The sequence below is a fragment of the Martes martes genome (assembly GCF_963455335.1).
Source record: "Martes martes genome assembly, chromosome: 17".
Classification (NCBI taxonomy): Eukaryota; Metazoa; Chordata; class Mammalia; order Carnivora; family Mustelidae; genus Martes; species Martes martes.
Genome location: NC_137905.1, coordinates 4,796,765 through 4,815,855, shown reverse-complemented (window position 1 = coordinate 4,815,855; position 19,091 = coordinate 4,796,765). Strand labels below are relative to the sequence as shown.

The following is a 19,091-nucleotide window of genomic DNA, read 5'->3' as shown; positions in this document are numbered from 1 at the left end:
GTGAATTCTTATGAAAGCAGTGTGGCGGTGTACTGATTTCCTGCTGACCCCGGGTAGGGCCACCGACAGCAATAACACCAGCCAGCATCTAGGCCAAGGGCTCAGTCTGTGCCTTCTGAATCTCAGTCACATGGTTATTAAGGTTTTCCATTCGTACTACTGCTCCCTTAAATCCACCATTTGTCTGCAGGGAGTGGAGTAAAGAAATAGGTTTTGGCACCCACATGTCCAGCCCACGTACTTCCTTGCGTGCAGACATTGTCGCAGATGCCCACAGGGAGAGCACAGGGTTCCGCTCCCCTGAGGAGCCCGCACCTCCCCTGGGGAGCTGCAGAGGACAGCCAGATGCCCGTGCTTAGAATTCAGTTGGAAACTGGGAAATCAAATAAGGTTAGCTGCGTTGGGCGACATCAATCTAGAAGGGCCCTGAAAACCAGCCTTGCCGTAGCAGGTGACAGGAGGTGCTAGGCCATGAAGGGGGGATGCTAGTGGCATCAGCTTGGTGGCTCATGTGGGAGCAAGGTGGCCCCAGTCCGGGGGGCCAGGGAGGGAGCCACAGCCCGGGTTCTAGAGAATCACCACGGAAAAACATGGAGGCCCTGGAGCTTTCTTTTCATTGACATGAAAATCGCATAACATAAAATGGACCATTCCGACGGGGCATTTGGTGTGACCACAGCAGGGGGCAACCAGGACCTCTGTCTATTTCCAAAACATTGTCATCATCCAAGAATAAAACCCTGTGCCGGTGAGCAGTGATACCCCCCCCCCCGATGCTGTCCACCGCCAGCCTCTGATGACCACCACCCATGTTTCTGGGTGCTTCGTATACATGGCGCTCTCCGTAAGACGTGACATTTGCGTCTGGCTTCTCTCACCTGGCCTGGTGCTTTGGGGTACCTCCGGGTGATTGCATGATCCGAACTCCATTCCTTTTAATGGCCCACCGCCACAATTCAGTTCTGTGAACTCGGAATGGTGGCAGCACGCCTTCTCTGTGGCACAGACCGTGCTCCCTCTGATTAGTTCGGACCAGAGCCAACAGTCTGGGCGGTCGTATGAAGCCTGCCAAACCCTCGAAAGGTTCGGCATCACCCGATCCCTCCCTTGGCAGGGTCACAGCGGGCCTGGGGGATGTTCTCGGCCCTGGTTGGTCTATTCCAGGATCTCAGAACCTGCCTCCCGGCCTCGCCCTCTCTCACCTAGTTTCAAGAATCTGTCTGCTCCCAGTTTATGGTAAATGAACCCCCCCACCTCCCCAATCTATTGCCCCAAAGCCAGGGCTCAGAGTCACCTGCCCACACCCGATCCATTTGTCAGCATTTGTTAAAGGCTTCTAGGGAGAGAGTGAATCCTGGGTCTGCGCTGGTCCAAGCCCGGCACAGGATCCTAGGGATGGTCCTCAGGCCACCTTAATAAGTAAGGACCCTCTTCCTCATCCTGTACCCAGTAGAGGAGCTGGAATCTCCATGTGTGGGTTTTTTTTTTTAATTAATTAATTAATTAATTAATTTGACAGAGATCACAAATGGGCAGAGAGGCAGGCAGAGAGAGGAGGAAGCAGGCTCCCTGCTGAGCAGAGAGCCCAATGCAGGGCTCGATCCCCGGATCCCGGGATCATGACCCGAGCCGAAGGCAGAGGCTTAACCCACGGAGCCACCCAGGCGCCCCTCCATGTGTGTTTTTAAATGAAATTGACTGTTTCTCACCTAATTACGAAACGTGAACCCGACCACACATAGGAAACAAGAAAGTGCCAGTAATAATCGCAGCAAGAACCACTCAGGATCTCGCGCGAACACGTCCCCGCTTTCCCCACACGTGTAACATTTATGGATTTTGTAGAACAATGGCATAACTCTATTGCTTTCTGCCTATTGTTTCAAATTAGCATAATGTATTTTCCATAAAGCCGACATTCCCCTAAAGCATTTTTCCTGGTCCAAGCTTTTCATTTTGGTATTTTTCAGAGTTTCAGAAAAGCTTATATTGTGCCTGCTTAGATTGGATGGTGTTCAACAGTTTCTCACACACACACACACACACACCCGTTCTGCGGAGCCATTTCAAAGTCAAGGTAGACATCAAGGCTGGTAAGCCCAGTGCTTCCGTGTGCATCTCCTAAGAGCCCTCGGCACGCTCTCGAGGCGTGTCGCATGCCACTAGACGGCTGTGCTGAGCACCCCCCCACCTCCACCGAGGACACCGAGCTCTGCTTCCTCCCCACTCAGCGTGCACTTCGACAGACGCCTTCGCTGCGTCCCTGACAGTCCCCTGAGCTCACCTCCAGCAGCTCACAGCATGTCCCCAAAGGGACGTCCAGACCCCCCTGCCCTCCCAGGCCGTTTTGTGGCTCACCCTCGGACTTCTCCTGTTCAGGGGACGAGCTGGAGCCCGAGGAGAGCAAGCTCGTGGATGGCAGCGTGCCAGGAAAGGAGGAGCCTCGCGAGGAGCGGGAGAGGCAGCAGAAAATGGAGCTATTTGTCAGGGAGAGCTTTGAGGCCAAGGATGAGCTCTTCCCGGAGAAATCGAATCTTGGGGAGGAGCTGCCGGTGGAGGTCAGCAGGGAGGCGGAAGGCCGGGAGCCAGCGGGGCCACACCTGGAGGAGGCCGTGAGGCCGGCCCCCGGAGCCGCCTGCGAAGGTAAGGAGCCGAGGGCCACATGCGTGCACCCCCGGTGCACCTGGGGGACGGTTTCCAACAGCTGTGCCTTTAGGATAAAGTAGACTTGTCGTCTCATTTGCTAGCGCGGCGCTGCTCATGGAAATACAGTGGGGCCAGAACCTCATTTTCTAGTCAATAGAGTAAAAAAGAATGTTGGGTGAAACACCAACATTCTGCTTTAATTGAACCTGATAGATCTAAAATATATTCACGTGACTCAATATAAAATTCTTCATATTGATACTTTGATCAGCCCTGTGTCCTCAAAGCCCAGAGCATATTTGATATCTCTGGGCTGATGGTTCAAGGTTCAGTGGTTCGAGGGAGAGGGAGTTGTTTCTCACTGCCTCAGGTGTGAAGTGTAAATGAATTAAAAATAAAAGCCAAATAAGAACTTCAGTGCCTCGGGAGGACGGGTGACATGTCTAGTGCCCGGGAGCCAGCCCTCCGTGGCTTCGTGGCTGCCGTAGGGGGTGATGTGGATGTAGGCAATGTAGGCCCCCTGGCAGGGTCAGCCACGCTCCTTGGGTCCCGCTGACTAACAGGTAAACCCAGCACTTGCCCGGGACGCTGTGAGCCGGACCTGGAGCGTGCCCAGCCACAGGGCCTTGAGAGATGGGGAACGTTTTGTCCCCCTGAGCAGCATGTGGGGTCTGTTTGAGGACTTTGGCTGGGCTGGCCCGAAACACAGGTTCCCAGAAGGCAGGCTCCCCACTGTCTGGGAGCGACCTAGAAGTAATCCTGTCTGCTGACCGCCAAGGACACCAGCCAGAGGGACAAGGGCCACACCACACCCCAGGGTGCCAGGCATGGCTGAATTCTCTTTCCAGCCAGAGGATCTGGACAGAGCAGACCATCCTCAATAATTAACCCAACAGAGCCCCGCCCCACTCCCCACCTCCAGACAGTGCCCCACTGTCCACGGGGATTTACAGCCGCATCCTTTTCTTCATCAGTATCTGAAAAACCGATCTTGTAGTCTGGTCTTGCACAGGCTGTGTGTGCGAGAGAAAAATGTACATTAGGAAGGGGACATATGTAGGGAGGGATGGACTCAACCCCCCTCAGGAACTCAAGGACACTGTTCCTGCCGGGGGTGAGCCCCAGGAATTCCCCAGGGATCCTGGCCAGAGGAGTGAGAGGCGGCGGGAGGAAAGGAGGAAGCGGCAGGAGGGATGAGTGAGCTCGCAAGGCAGGCCCAGCCCTCGGGCACCGCAGGAGCAGAGAGTCCCATGTGAACGGTCACGGCCACAGTCACAGTCACAGGAAGAGAACGGTGCTCCCTGGTGCTGGGCTCGCCCCTGCCGGTGGTCGTCTCAAGCTCTCCAGACTCCGCCGTGAGGCTGGAGTGCATCTCTGAGAAACACGACTTGTTCTGAATGACTTTTTCCTTCGGAAACGCTCGTGGGCTGCTCTGCACCCTCGCGAGGCTTCGCTGCATGGGGCTGCTAACAGCCCCAGGGCCTGGTGATCCTTGTTTCCGGAAGAGAATGTCTAGCGAAAGCGTCCTGCTTTCCCTCCAGCTTCCCACGGATGGAGACCGGCCAGGCTGTATTGTTTAAAAGGCGCAGTGGCGGCCTGACCACGGGCTTCGGAGCAGGTGTCTCGTGCACTCCCCCGCACGCCCACCCCTCCTGGGAGCCTTCGCTTGGGAGCTGCAGCTGGCGTGGGAGCAGAGTGGCCCGAGAGGGACCCCAGCCTTTGCCGTCTGGAAGGGGCGGAGGGCGCATTTGAAGAGGAGCTGGTTGGCCGCGGTGTGGACGCAAGACACAGCCAGCTCTGTTCACCCGACATGCATGGGGGTGCTCTCGTGTGGCCCCCCATCTTATGGGAGTGGGAACAGAGGCCCAGAGGAGTGAAGTAACTTGCAGATGCTTTTTGGGGAACAAAGAGACCCAGCCGCTGCCTTGACAATCTTCCGGTGGCTGGGAAGCTGCAGACCGCGGCACCAGGAGCAGGACAAGGACAAGGGGTGCAGGAGGGAGGGCTGGCAGAGGCGAAGCAGGCTGGGGCCGTGATTACAAGCACTGAACCGGAGAAGCCACCGGGATGGCCTGTGGAGACGACCGCCGGGCCTAGCGAGGGAAGGTCTAGAGGTCCCAGCTGGGGTCACCCACAACAGCAGCCGCAGAAGCCCTCGGGGGCTCTCGGAGCCAAACTGCACACACTGGACCTACGAGTGATGAGCAAAGTTGGGCCACGGATCTCTAATGACGGAAGCCACAAGACCAAAGAGCAGGGCAGAACAGAACCCAAGGACGGGGCCTTGGGGACCTCAAAAACTGGAAGCCTGGAGTGGGGAGAGGAGCCCATCCCAACTCCATGTTCGCAGGCAACCCTGTGCTCATTTTTTTAAAGATTTTATTTATCTGAGAGAGAGACAGCAAGAGCACAGGCGGGAAGGAGAGACTCCCCGCGGAGTGGAGAGCCCAGTGCAGGTCCCGATCCCAGTATCCTGGGATCACGACCTGAGCTGAAGGCAGACACTTAACCGACTGAGCCACCCAGGCGCTTCATCCTTTCATTCCTTAGTGGGTCTCCCTGACACTTCCGCCGCCGCTGGGGCAGCCCCTCCTGGGCAGGGCCGTGACCCGGATTCTCCAGCCCACCGCCCCTCCACCTCCCCAGGTGGCCTTTATCTCCTCACCCACCAATCAGGCCTTTTCCCACACCTGCTCCCTGGCTGGTACTTTGATCTTGTTGGAGTCGTGGCCAAGTTCCAGCAAGAGGGTGGCGCTCTGCTCCCCCTCTCCTCTCTCTTTAGACAGAGCCCTGTCCTAACCTGGATTCTCGCAGCTTCTGTCCCTGGGGGCTGGCCTCCCTCTTTGCTCTTTGGCTTGTCAGCCTGACCACTGCGCGTAAAACTCACCCCAAGGCGAGTAACCCTGTGTTCTTGTCCTTAGAACCGGCCCCCCAGACCGTGGCCACTGAGGGCGCAGCAGGCACAGAACTGGGTGGAGACGAAGATCTAGAGACCATCAGACTGGAGGTGAAGGAGAAGCTCTGCATCGACGTACGTACGCAGTGGTCTGGAGAGAGGGGTGTGTCCGCAGCAGGTGCCCGTCAGGCAGAAACCCTTCAAGTCCTCGCTAAGCAAAGTGTGCTCTGGGGCCAACGGGGCCGACCTCCCTGAGCCGGTCAGAACGCACAGCAGACGCCCGGGCCAGACCGGCCTTGTAACACGATCCCCCCGGGTTCATACATGTGCACGTTTGAGATTGAGGGGCGCTGGGCCAAATGTCTCCCCTCTAGCCCCCCTACAAAGCTTGGTTTGCTTTCCCCGAAGTCACACAGCAAAGCAACTCTGTCCAGCGAGCTTTCTGCAGAATTGTTGAGAACATGACACTTAATCAGCAGGGCCTCCTCCCTCGGCGGCCAGCTGCCTGGCCTCCTGCCGCCCGGGCTTCCTTGAGAACACCCTCCTCTCAGCTTTTCCCGTCTTGGGACTGGTCGCAGGAGCAGGTACCATGGGAGTTCACACATTTCCGCATGACCCCCAGGAAGCGTACTGGGCAAGTGAGGTGTGAGGAGTGGGGAGACATCGGTCACCCCTCAGCCTCATGGCTGCGGGCAGCTGGGGCTCACTAGGGGCCCCGGGAGGGAATCCCGCAGCCTTGCCCCTCCCCCGGTAAAGTGCACAATTCCATGCGGCTCAGGAGACACACACTGACACTGTCAGTGCTCAGAGCGGGTTTCTAGTTTCGGAGCCCACACACGTATTGTAAGAAACAACACTGGGGCGAGAGAACCAGCCATGTCTGGGACGACCCACAGAATTCATGGTTTTTATTCTGCCTGGCACTGTTCTAGACAGATCACGTCCTGATGGACTGAACCTTCCGGTAACTCTAAGAGGCAGTAGGTACCACCATCATCCCCATGTCACCGATGAGGAGACTGAGAAACAGAGAGGCAAAGCAAGTTGCCCAAGGCTGCACAGCCAAGCTGTGGTGGGGCAGGACCACCAAGCAGGGCAGTGGAGCTCCACAGGTCCTCCCTCTACCTGCGCAATGCGCCGCCCACCCCACGTGCTGGCCTTGTGGCCGAGGAGGAAGATACAATCACGCAGCCACAGCACAACCGTCCCCCCAATCACGCAGCCACAGCACAACCGTCCCCCCAATCACGCAGCCACAGCACAGCCGTCCCCCCCAATCACGCAGCCACAGGCACAACCGTCCCCCCAATCACACAGCCACAGGCACAACCGTCCCCCCAATCACACAGCCACAGGCACAACCATCCCCCCAATCACACAGCCACAGCACAGCCATCCCCCCAATCACGCAGCCACAGGCACAACCATCCCCCCAATCACGCAGCCACAGGCACAACCATCCCCCCAATCACACAGCCACAGGCACAACCATCCCCCCAATCACGCAGCCACAGGCACAACCATCCCCCCAATCACGCAGCCACAGCACAACCGTCCCCCCAATCACGCAGCCACAGCACAACCGTCCCCCCAATCACGCAGCCACAGCACAACCGTCCCCCCAATCACGCAGCCACAGCACAGCCGTCCCCCCAGTCTGGGGAGGCCTGGACTACACTCACATCACACCACGCAGAGGCCTAGGAAACGCCTATGGTTTGGGCCCCACTGTCTCCCCCATGATGTGCTGGCGGAGTCTTTGATGGCCGAGGCATTCCTGCCGACCTCCATCGCCACGGTCCAGACGCCTGTGCTGAGTGTGCTCAGCTCACCACAGGGCTCCGGCCCCTTCCTCGCCCCTCCCGCACACTCCGCTTGCACACGTCCCTGGCTCACAGGACCCTGTGCCTGCCACTGGCTGACAGGGGCTTACTTTTGTTCTTCCAGGACCTGCCTGACTTGGAAGAGGTGGACACAGGCGAGCCTCTGGAAAGCCAGGATGATGAGGTCATCAGCCCTGCGTCCCCACCATCAGCCTAATGTCACTGTCACTCTGGTCCTGTTACAAAGCACAGTTCCATGCACGTTAGGCGCCCCCACACCCCTGCACCCCTGGGTCTGCCTCTGCCAAGCAGGTGCAGAGCTGCTCACTCCCGGATGAAGCACCTGGGTCTTCCTGAACACACCTACTGGCACGGACTTTTTACTAACTCCTCGTATGTGCTCACCGGGGAAAAATTTTCTGTCCTTCTGAGGTGGCCAGTGTTCATTTTTGGGATGCCTGCCCCGCAGTGACACACAGACAGGGTAGGAGAGTGGACGAGGCAGGACTGGGAGGGGTGGTTCTCCTGCATGGATGGGCACTGCAGGGGCCTGGGTGCGAGGACCAGGTAAGACACCATCTCTGGGCAGGAGCTCGTCACCAAGGGAGGAAGTTCACACCAGCCCACAGTTCCCATGGGGAACTCCTCTCCCAGGAGGCGATGTCCCCGTGGAGCATATGGCAGCCGGAGGCCCAGGCTCTGAGTGCAGCCGACTCAGGGCCCCAGGAGCATGCTGGTGTGGCTGGCCCCGACGGAGGGCTGGAGAGGAGCCCTGCCGGAGCGCTCACCACCCCTTCAGGGGCTTGGGGATGGCTGGCCACAGGGCGTGAGTCCTGTGGCCTCACGTCCCAAGGGTGGAGTGTGGGGCTCCCCCAGGCCTTTCTTGTACGTGACAACAGAGTATTTTATGGTCAGTAAAACAGCAGCGCTGGCACTGGGCATTTTATAGCGACTATCCTGAAAGCAGCAATTTTCACTCATCTTTCTTAACAGATGTGCTTTCCAAAGATCACAGCCATCTCGAGCTTGAGTGACGACAGTGACCCTGAACTGGACCACTCCTCACTCCCAGTGCCGGAAGACACCCCAGACGCCCTTTCAAACATATTCGCCATCCCCAGGGACACGTGGAGGAAAGCCGAGACACCCTTCACCGCCATATGTGAAGCAGCAGCCGAGAGGGACTCAGAAACACCAACGGGAGCCACCAAGTCCCCACGCCCGCTGATCCAGGAGCTCCCCGGCGAGCAAGCTTCAAGCCAGCCACCAATGCCCCCAACCTGCCATCGGGACGCCCCACCACCCGCTCCCAGCGAGGACAGGGACAGTGATCTACTTCCAGCCTCTCCCCCAGGTAAAGCCACCCTAATTTCAAGACCACAGGGGCCCAGGCCCCCTGCTACCCACTGTGGTGGGGGGAGCAGCTGATGGGCTGGAGGCCACTGTGGATTGTGTCCCTGCCGATGGCTGCTGCTGGCCCGGCTGGAGAAGCTGCACAGCCGACCTGCTCCTGGTCGGCCTGACCAGGGCTGCCAATCACCACGTGGGTCTGGAGAACCCGGGTTTTCACCCCTGTCCACACCACCCGATCCTCAGCCTCTCTGGACCTAGGCTTCTGAGAGCGGGCAGGCTCTGGTGACACAATGACAGGGAGTGTGGGAGAAAATGAGGGGGACCGATGGCCTGTGGGTACAGGTGAATGCTGAGAGGGGTAGTGCTGGAGGGGAAGGGCGGCCAGAACACCCGGCTGGGCGGGACAAGTCACCAGCTGACCAGTCGGCCTGGCCAGGAATTGGAGGTCCAGGCACATGGCCCGGGAGAGGCACATGGGGGACGTGGGGCAGCGCTCACAGGTAATGGGCAAACGGGGCAGGGCAGTGCGGAGTTCCGTCGCTGGGCCTCTGCTGACCCCAGGCGGTTCCGACGTGACACTAGCCGGCAGCCAGGCTTGGTGCCCGACTCTCGAGGGCCGAGCACAGGTCCCGAGAACACAGCTACCTTCTCTCCTGCCTCCTCAGGTGAGGTCACTGAGGAGAACGAGGCGCAGGCTGAGACAGAGCTCGCTGAGCCCGAGGCGGGAGAAGACCGGGAGGACATTGAATTTGGTTTGGACTGAACCCCAAAGTGGCCCTTCCGCCCCTAAGCTAACGGGGACAGTGAGCCCACATCTAGGGTCCCCCATGGGTGCAGGTCACCCCCTTGGCTGGGCCCCCCTTCCTTCCAAAGAGTCACAGTTCCTGAGAGCACTCGGCGCACCCCCCATCCGCTGACCCCGTGCAAGTGCACACCAGCTGTGTTCAGGTGCTCAAACCAGAACGTGACGTCCCCGGGGTCTCTGGGGCAGAGGTTGTGTAACTGAGCATTACAGACATTTTAGTATCCACGTGAGTCCATGCGTCACTGGGTCGTTTCACATCCGCACGAGTCCTGTGTGATTCCTTCTACCAGGTCCCCTGAGAAAAGCACCACTCTTCACGTGCGAGGAGAAATCTAGACCCAACGCTGGTGTCTTGGGACATTCTGAGGGCGGGTTTCCCCACAAGGGAGCAAGGCCTTCCCCGGAGCCACACGCTTCCCAGGAAGGGACGTAGAAACCCCGTCACTCCCAACCCCGCGCAGCTGCCAAGCTTATTCGGTTCCTAAACGTGGTTTCCAAGTGTCTCCCTCCGTGAAAAGTCCGATCACAGTGGACGCTGCTTAACCAACAGACTGAGCGGCTGGCCCCAGCAGCTCGGACTCCCCGCAAACGCGGCGAGGAGCAGATGCCCTTCCGTCACCCCCGTGTCTTGGGGGGAGGGGGCAACAGCCCGAGCTCCTGGGCAGCACGGCCCACCGTCTCCTGGAGGGAATCCCCACGACACAGCCCTTCAGGACAGGACCACTAGGGCCTACTCAACATGCCTTCTGGAATGATCTAGCAAAAGCATAAGGAGAGGAAACAACTATCCTGCTGTCCCCATTGCTCTGGAAACAGGAAGGCCTGTGCCCCGGGGACTGTTCTCTTTCCACTTCCCAGCAGGTCCAGGATGAAGGGCTCCCCCGAGGGGGAGCAGCTCCCCCGGGACCCTCAGAAGCCCATGCGAGGCTTCTTCCGCTGTGGCTGAGAGCCAGAGGGGACAGGTGCCCGCTGCCTGGAGGGGGTGGCCCCGAGGCTGGAGGTCTGGGAGGAGGACACAGCAGCACCTCTCAGGGTGGTCCTTCGTGGCGGCAGCTCGGCTGTGCGTTCCTGGAGGGTCTGGGACCTGGAGGGTGTGGCCCGGAGGCTGGGGCTCTGGGAGAGGGGCGAGCAGACACCACGTGGGCTGTCCCCTCCGAGTGGCAGCTTCGCCATGTAGTCGCGGAGAGTCTGCTGCCGCTCCGAGGGGACACCCCGAGCCCATAGCTCCTGAGTCGACTCATGGGAGGGCGGGGTCACTGGTGGTTGAGGCTTGGCTTCGGGGGATGCCCGGTCTGGGCTATGAGGGGGGCTGGTGGCATCCGAGAGGTCCAGGCGGCCGCTGAGCGAGGAGAAAGTGCTGGACAGTTGAGTCCGGCGCTTGTGCCGCTTGGGCGGTCTGCCGGGCCCGGAGCTCCGGCCCTGCTGCCTCTCCCACCAGGCGGCCATCTGGCCTTCCCAGGCCGCCTCCAAACGTGCACTGAGCTCGTCCTCGGGGCCTGGCTCGGGGGCAGGGGGCGGCTCCGCAGAGGGGAGTGGGCCCAGGTCCCTCTGCTGCAGCAGCCGCCCTCCAGCCATGGCCGCCCGGAGACCCTCTGGCCCCCTGCGCTCCCCCGTCCTCTGCTCCATGCAGCCCAGCAGACAGCGGTGGGAAAAGGTGGGTGCCGCCCACACAGGGGGAGGCGGGGGCACCTCCAGCAGGGCCTTCAGCCATCGGCTGCAGCACGCAGTGGCCTGGGGAGTCCAGGAAGCCGTGGGGGCATGGAGGGTAGCCCCGGGGTCTGCCTGGAGGCGGAGGCGCTGGTGGAAGACATCCCCGGCTGCCGAGAGCTGGAAGAGCGACAGGACTGGCTCGGAAGCCACGGAAGGGATGGTGGCAGCCAGACCTGGACATGAGAGTGACAGTGACGCCAAGGCCCAGGAGGGCACCCCCCCCCCCCCCGGACGCACTCCCCGGCCCCAGCGCACCTATGGTCGGCGCTTTCAGACGCTCCTGCAGCCACCACTGACTCTTGGGCTCCAGCAGGGGGAACGCGGAGAGGGAGTCGCTGCTGGAAGGGAGAGACTGGGGGGGCCCCGCCAGCCGGGGTGCAGAGGCCCCCTCTCCTGGAGGAAAGCCAGACAGCTGAGGCCCTGCCCATCGTCCCGCCCACCTCCTGCCCCAGCCCAGACTCCTACCTGTAAGGTGTAGCAGCCGCAGGTGCCCGCGCTGGGCGCCCAGGAGCAGCGGCCGTGGGCAGCCGGGCCGTGGCGGGGGCAGCAGCTGGGCCCACAGGGGCGCCGAGGGGAGGTCATGGTTCCACTTCAGCATGGGCACCAAGGGGAGGCGCTCATCCACCAGGTAGAGCGAAAACTGGGGGCCGACAGGAAGTAAGAAGCGTGATCAAGGGAGAACCTGACGGAGGGGGACAAGACAGAGCAGGGGAGGGACGTGATGGGGAGACGTTGGGGGGAGGGACAAGGCCAGACTGAAGGACACTACAGTGGGAGTGAGTGGGGCTTGTAGGGGGAGGCTATGCACAAAGGCGACTGGGACCGAGGGGGGCAGCGAGCGAGGGGGAGGAACGCAACCGCGGGGGGAGGGGGGGTGGACAGCAGCCAAGCAAGGCGATGGGGATGGGTGCACGCGTGCATGTGTGTGTGTCGCGTGTGTTTGTGTGTGTGCCTGAGTGTGAAGACCGCACACCCCAGAGGGCCGTGACCGAGGCAGGAGAAAGCGTGTGATGGGACAAGCAGCTCCACGCGGCTCTCAAGAGGAGTTCAAGGCCCGGAGCTGTCCCAGCAGCGTGACCGCCCTGATGCCCCTCCCGTCCCCACCGAGCAGCGCCACACAGGGGAAGCTCCCCGGCATATCACTCGGAGGGCCGCACGGGAGTGACTCTCAGGAAAGGCGCAGTCTTGTCACACAGACTGCTACCAGGCCTTCCCCGAAGCCGTCCAACCCTGGGACCTGTGCTCCAGACACTGCCGGTTAAGAGCCTGGAGTCCTGGCGGGTGGGTGGGGGGCAGCCCCTCAGACCACCTCCCCTTCTCCTGAACACACGGCGAAACTGTGCCACGTAGCAGACCACTCCCCTGACACCCCGTGCCTTTCCTCCTGCACCGTGGGGCCTCCCCACAAGGCCGTTCCCACCCGCCAGCCAGACTCAACGGAGTCTCACGATCCCCGTTTTGCCGAGCCGTCCTCCCGGACGCCGTGCGCTGGGCCGCGGGGGCAGGTGCGGCTCACCTGCGTACAGATGAGATGAAGTGTGGGAAGCGGGGGCTCGGGGCCGCACGCCCCCAGGTACTGGGTCAGCAGGACACGTTCCCCTTTCTGGCATGATGCCTCTGCGCCCCCACGAAAAAGCAGCAGACCACAGCCGGGTGGGCCCTGGGGGAGAAACCCGGGTCAGCCGGCCTGCAGCTTGGGGCTGTGGCAGGACTCGGAACCAGTCCCCGCCCCGGGTGGGCAAGGCTCACGGCCCCGCCACCCTTCATGCCCTCTGGGGAAGACGCCCGGCCCCGGCCCTCCCCATATCTGCTCTGCCCCACTGCTGCACCTGTGCCGTCCCCTCCGCTCACCTGAGTGTCAATAATTTTCACTCCTGTGCGGTCCCCCACAGTCAGCACCCGGGGATGAGCGGTGAAGTCTGCCCAGCGCCAGGGAGAAGGGTCACAGAACACGAGGGTCTCAGGGTCCTTGTAGACTTGCTGCAGCCTTGGGGAGACAGGCCAGCCATGGGTGGGGAGATGGGCTGACATGGAGGGGCCCAGGGTCCAGAACACGTTGCACGGGGAGCACGGGCTGTGGTGCGGGGGAGCTGTGTGTCGCGGTGGAGGGTTTTCACAGGAAAGGGGCATTACCCGTCCTGGGGGGTCCACAGACAGACGGCTCCGGAACGGCTGCAGACAGCCAGCTCCCCGGGCAGGTGCGGGCTGTAGGGCACAAGGAGGATCAGCTGACACCCCCCCCCACCTCTACCCACGCCCAGCTCCATGCACACCACCCCGGCCAAGCCCCTCACCTGAGGCTGATCCCAGTGGCCCCCTTCCCGACCTGCAGCACCTGGAGAGGGACAGGCTGCCCCTGCTTACTGACCTTCCACAGAGCACAGTGGTAGTCAGAGCGGACAGCCAGCAGGGCTGAGGGACGGAGAAGGTCAGAGTGAGAGAGCAAGTCAGCGAGGGAGGGAGGCAGGCGGGGAGGGAGGTGTCCAAAGGACTCACTTTCCCCTTGCACAGCGCGGGTCACCACCTGCCGGACAGGTCCTCGGAGCTGGATGTGGCCAGGGTCCCCGAGAGCGTGAGCATCACCGCCTGAGGTCAGACTGACCTCTTGGAAACCTGGGCCTCTGGCTAAGGATACGTATATGAGCTCTGGTCACTGCAAGTCCCGCAACATCCTGCCAGTCTCCGGGACCAGGCCGAGAGCACGCCCTCCACCAGAGGGAGCCGCCTCTACCCCGTCACCGCCCCCCTGAGAAAGGATACAGAGCTTGTCTAGAGCGCCTCCCGCAGGGTAGACCAACTGTCCCACCTGGGGCGTCCTCCCGGGCACCCAGGCCAAAGCACCGCCGGCGAACGCGTCGTCCAGGAGCAGCTGCTCCCACCGCACGGCCAGCTCCTCGTGCAGCAGCTCCCCCAGGAGGCTGGCCACTGACTTGCCCAGGACGGGGCCCCCGAGGATGGAGAAGCGGCGCTGTCGGTAGCTGAGGAAAGCCCAGGGGCAGCTGGGGACGAGGCAATGGCAGGAGGATCAGGCGGCAACAGTGACCGAGAGGAGGACTGGGTCCCATCCCAAGAGAGGCCAAGCCAGTAGGTGCGTTTTTTTTGTTTGTTTGTTTTTAGTTAACCTAGAATTTCTTCCTTTGGGAAACGATTCCACCTTATTCCCTGCTGCAAGAGTGGTCCTAGGTCACCCCTGGCCACAGTGATCGGCTCATGGAGGAGCCAGACACCCAGGCCACGCCAACCACACCTTTTCCAGGGCTTTGGATAGTGCCTCAAGAAAAACACTAGCTTCTTCCTTGAAGTCATAAGCCATCTCACTGCTGCTTAGGAACAGTTCGTCCAGGAATTGAGAAAAGCAAAGCCAAGTGAAGGAGAAAAGAGAGACAGAACCCTAGCAATGTTATTCCAACACCTAGATGCAGCCATGCCTGCAGCTCATAAATCGAATTCCCTCTTCCACTTAGAGTTTGGTGCGAGGAACTGGAGCCCCTGACCACATGGGGCAGAGGAAACAATTTTGAGGGGAACCTGGACCCCCCTGGCTGCTTCCACATCACCCCAGCTAGGCCTCCCAGCCCGTCCTTTCTCACTAGCCACTTGCCCCCAGGGCTGGTGTCCACCGAGGTCCTGGAGTAGGCTCTTCACACTGACCACTGTCTTCTTCTTAGAACGGCTCTGTGTGGAAAGGCCTTGTCAAGCTCGCACACCCGAGGTTACCCAGACAAGAAGTGGGGCGCCCCCTCTCCTGGCTGGGCAGGGGTTACTCACCCGTGCTCCCTCCAGTTTGAAATTCTCCAGCATCAGCTTCCCCAGGGGTGCAAAGGCTATGTCCCCATGGTCCCACAGGAAGCGGCTGAGCTGCGGGAAGGGAGGCTGGGTCACCACGCACAGCCCCCGCCACCCAGCACTGCCCGCTGTGGGGCTAACTCACCTGTTCGGTAACGTCCAGCACGGCTTGGGGCTTCCTTCGGAACGTGAAACCTCCCCGGAAAAGCAGGTCCTGGGCAGTCACCCCAGGGTCCCAGGGATCTGATGGAAGAATGAGGCCGGAGAAGGGGTTTGTTCAGGAACCGGAGAGGGCTCACAGGTGGGGGCAGGTGTCCTCGGTGACCGAAGATCACCAGCAGGGAGGGAAGGCCTTTGGGGGGGAGGCGGGGGACAGAAGGGACACGGGGAACAGCTTGGAAGGAGCCCCAGGAACCAAGACACTTACCAGGACCAGGAGGCAGCAAAGGAAGGGGTCCAGGGGACTCTGGCTCCCAGAGCAGCTGCGTGGCCATGTGTGGCGCCCCATTCTGGGGAAACACAAGCCCGAAAGGAACACAGTGAACACAGCCCCAGGCCGGGTGCACACTTTTTAAAAAAATTTTTGTTTTTTAATTTTTTTATTTTAATTTTTAAAATCTTTTTAATTTATTTTTTTAATCGTTTTTTAATTTTTATTTTAAGTAGGCTCCATGCCCAACGTGGGGCTTGAACTCACGACCCTGACATCAAGAGTTGCATCCTCTACCGACTAAGCCAGACAGGTGCCTCTTCGTTTATTTTTAATGTGTAAGCACGTATATTACTAACTTATCGGTGCAACGGTCATCGCCACCCTACTGGTGAAGGAGTGGAGGCACGGGGAGGCTCGCTCCAGGAAACAGCTGGTTAAGAGAAGGGGCTGGGAGCCTGGGGCCAGTCCCTACCGCTGAGCTGCAGCTCCCCCCAGCCCTGTGCCATCACTGGCTGACCCAAGAACTGCCTGATTCTCACGTCCACTCAGGAGACCTCATGGTTACCGACTGGGGGGAGCCCACAGGCCATTTCGCTCCCCAGCGCTGGGCTCGCCCAAGACCACTCAGCTCCGACACTCAGGGGTACAGGAGGCAGCGAGCTGGGCTCCCAGAGGGGACCGAATGCACATTAAACCCTTCTTCATCGGGGACCCTCCCCTCTGCCGGGCATCATCCTTAAGCAGCCTGACTCCAAGTGGGAGCCAGATGGCTTAGGCCTCCAGGGAAAGTCCCTTGTCCCTCTTGTCTGAGGAGGCCTCTCCTCCCCTCCTGTCTCCTCACCACCACTTTCTCCCCACTCTGCTCCGTGAGCATCCTCTGGGTTTCGGGCAGAGCTCTAATCACACAAGGGTGGTGATTTTATCCTTTGGTTCCGTGTCCTCCTGGACCTAACCCTAAGTCCCCCAGGGCAAGGGATGCCTCTGACTCGTGCTGGATTCCCAAGGTCTAATGAGCAACCCCCCCCCTGCCCCCGCGCACTGCAGGGGCTCAATAGTGAGCATCTGCTGAGCAAAGGCAGCAAAGGAAAACCGAGGAAGAGGCAGCAGCCTGTGCTCTGGAGTGAGGGGTCACAGCCAGGGCTCTCCCCCCGATCTTCACCTCAGAGTTCTCGGGCAGGGATTCCGGCAGCATCAGGGCGTCTCTCCAGCTACACATGAAGGACAAGTCAGGGACATTACTGAGACCAAGGGGGCCAGTCATGAACAGCGTGGGTCGAAGGGAGCTGGGGAAGTCCATCCTGGAAAGCAAGAACCACACAACACGTCTTCTCGGAGACTTGAACCTGAGCATGCCTTCCAGGGTTCCTGGGAGAGTAAGAACTGCCCTAACAGGACTGTATTTTGAGTTTTAGTTCAGAAAGATAATAAAGAATAAATAAATACACAGCCTACTGCCAGATATTAATAAGTGCTCATATTAAAACCAACCAGCCAACCAGGAGGCAGGGGATGGCAATGCGATAGGCAGCGGCGGCCAGGGAAAGCCTCGCTCAGAAGGGGGCATTTGGCACAGCCTGAACCTAAGGAAGAAAAGAACCGTGCAGACAACTGGAACGAGGGGTCCTGCCAGAACGAACAGCAAGTACAAAAGTCCTGGGGCAGAAAAGTGTGTGAGAAACAGCTGGGAAGCCAACAGAATGAATGAGGAGGAGCATGGGAGGGGATAAAGTCAGATATGTGATGTGGGGGCAGCTTCTACTGTAGCTCTCAGCTCCACTTGTAGCTACCGTATTACAATCACTGGTGGGAAAATGACGCACCCTCCACCCCAGACTACACTCCCAAGAGCAACTCAAGTTCCCCCAGAGCCAGGACAGAGTCTTCTTGCCTTCTTGTCTTCCCATGTTCAAGTATAGTACCTTGTGGGAAACGCAACTGACCCTGTGTTGAATAACAATAAATTTATGTCAAAGGAAAAAAATAGAATAAATTTACATCAAAGGGTTGTGCCACATTCAAACTGCTTTAGAAAAATAAGCAGCCACGCCATCCCTCTTCTTTTATTAACCACAAAAGTAACAGCAATGGTCTTCCTGACCACCAGCAGCTGCCAGAGACGGTCTACCTGTTTCATTCGTCTGTTGCCCCTATTTCCGAGTTCTGGAAACTGAAGCTCAGGGAACAGCAAACCCCCCAAGGCCAACAGCTTGGTCCCCCATCCAATTCAAAGTCCAAGTTCTGAACCACTCCGCTGCCATGCATCCACAAGGAAGCAAGCATTAGCATTAGTCTTGGAAACCAAAAATCTCTTTCGCTTGGAACTGCCACTGCATTTTATCAATCTATTCTGATAAATAAATTCATCATTTCATTCCGCACATCCACATACTGTCAGCACCGCGCAGGATACCCGTCACACAGTAAAAGCCAGTAAATACTTCTCAAATGAAGGAACACGCGTAACTCACCGCACACCAGCCTGACCCTAACGGCGGTCTCTATGTATAACCGCATCTCTTTCGTGAGACTGGGCGCTCTCCCAGGGCAGGGGCTGTATCTGACTCATTCCTGAGTTCCTAAAGTTGGGCTGCTGCCCTCACTCTCTTTCCCATAACGCAACAGGAGAGGGCGGTGGCACGAACCAAGGAAGCGCTCCGTGAATCCTTCTGCCCGGTCCTGATCGCAGCGCGGGAGCACCCACGCCACCCCCGCGGCGGCCGCACCCCCGACAAACCCGCGTGCGCCCGTCTCCAGCTCACCTCCGCCTCCCCTCTTGCGCCTGGGCTCCAGTCCCACTGACCTCCTCCGGGATTGCCTCATCACACTTTTCACTGCAAACCCTCTCTCGTTCCGAATGAACGCCAGCACCCTTCCCACCCACCCACAAAATCCTACCCATCCTTCAGATTTCCAGACAGCAGGCCTCCCGCGGGTTCTCGCCCCAACACCTTCGCCTTCCCCCAGAGCACGCACGGCAGCGTGTGATTAGATACTGAGAGACTCCAAACTGCTCTAACAGTCCCCATGGGGAAGGGGCTTCTTTCCTTCCCAGCACCGCGGTGTTTGCGCCACAGTAACAACCAGTACTTACACATCGAACGGAAAAACCCAGAAGTGAGTGAGCCTCAAACCACGCGGGGCAGGCAGAGGGCGCTGGTGGAGCTCCCGACCCCCGAAAAGCCCCTCGACGAAGCAGCCTCACTTCCCGCCCCCACCTCCGACCACCGCAGGGGACCCGCGGGGACCGCTGCGTGCCGGACAGCTGCCGCCACGCTTTGCACGTGTGGGGGCCTCCCGCGGCGTGAGGCAGGAGCTGACGACCCCGCGTGCAGCTGCGGGGAGACCTGTGCCAAAGTCACACAGCGTGGAGCCCGCGGACCCGCGCACAGGCCAAGCCCGAGCTCCGCTCCCGGCCCGGGGGCTCTCCCTCCCTGCCGTCCCCGCGGCGCGCGCGCTTACGTGGCCCGGGCCCCGCGGTGCTCGTCGGGGACTGGGACCTCCACGGGGCGCTCGGCCGACCCACGAGCCACGAGCCACGAGCCACGAGGGAGCCGGCCAACTACACCCCGACTCCAGGGCCCGGGACGGAACAACAGGGCAAATTAACGGTCTTCCGGGCAGGACCGGAAGTGCTCCCTC

At 59.9% G+C, this 19,091-nt stretch overlaps 2 protein-coding genes across 5 annotated transcripts in view; one reads left to right on the top strand and one right to left on the bottom strand.

The window, feature by feature from the left end:
- DNAAF1 (dynein axonemal assembly factor 1) overlaps window positions 1-9,481 on the top strand; it is a gene marked incomplete at both ends in the record, with an annotated part of 21,794 nt that extends 12,313 nt beyond the window's left edge. The window contains 5 exons of the mRNA XM_080828016.1: window positions 2,380-2,643; window positions 5,568-5,677; window positions 7,490-7,549; window positions 8,359-8,719; window positions 9,384-9,481. Of these exons, the coding sequence (XP_080684142.1) occupies window positions 2,380-2,643; window positions 5,568-5,677; window positions 7,490-7,549; window positions 8,359-8,719; window positions 9,384-9,481 (893 nt within the window). The remainder of the gene's footprint in view (window positions 1-2,379; window positions 2,644-5,567; window positions 5,678-7,489; window positions 7,550-8,358; window positions 8,720-9,383) is intronic.
- On the bottom strand, window positions 5,025-19,091 carry TAF1C (TATA-box binding protein associated factor, RNA polymerase I subunit C). 4 transcript variants are annotated; one of them, XM_080828015.1, is made up of 14 exons: window positions 18,912-19,091; window positions 16,612-16,750; window positions 15,447-15,528; window positions 15,165-15,262; window positions 15,002-15,091; window positions 14,835-14,908; window positions 13,994-14,232; window positions 13,730-13,846; window positions 13,528-13,645; window positions 13,367-13,438; window positions 13,085-13,220; window positions 12,750-12,893; window positions 11,489-11,873; window positions 5,025-11,406 (listed from the first exon to the last, which is right to left on the bottom strand). In XM_080828015.1, exons 2-14 carry the CDS (start codon window positions 16,747-16,749, stop codon window positions 10,433-10,435), a joined length of 2,667 nt encoding a protein of 888 aa, XP_080684141.1. In that variant the 5' UTR covers window position 16,750; window positions 18,912-19,091; the 3' UTR covers window positions 5,025-10,432. The 4 variants fall into 4 exon arrangements, with proteins under 4 accessions (XP_080684141.1, XP_080684139.1, XP_080684140.1 ...); XM_080828013.1 differs by lacking the exon at window positions 14,835-14,908 and having other exon boundaries at window positions 11,489-11,626; window positions 11,699-11,873; window positions 13,730-13,858; window positions 14,040-14,232; XM_080828014.1 differs by lacking the exon at window positions 14,835-14,908 and having other exon boundaries at window positions 11,489-11,623; window positions 11,699-11,873; window positions 13,730-13,858; window positions 14,040-14,232.

What these genes read in the sequence shown, in the direction of transcription:
- TAF1C (XM_080828015.1), bottom strand. Translation starts at nt 16,749, where the DNA reads ATGGACTTCCCCAGCTCCCTTCGACCCACGCTGTTCATGACTGGCCCC. An exon ending in AGGCGCTCTAGACAAGCTCT is followed by an intron (nt 13,847 to 13,993) that starts GTATCCTTTCTC and finishes CCAGAGGCCCAG; the next exon opens with GTTTCCAAGAGGTCAGTCTG. An exon ending in TCTGAAAGCGCCGACCATAG is followed by an intron (nt 11,407 to 11,488) that starts GTGCGCTGGGGC and finishes TCTCATGTCCAG; the next exon opens with GTCTGGCTGCCACCATCCCT.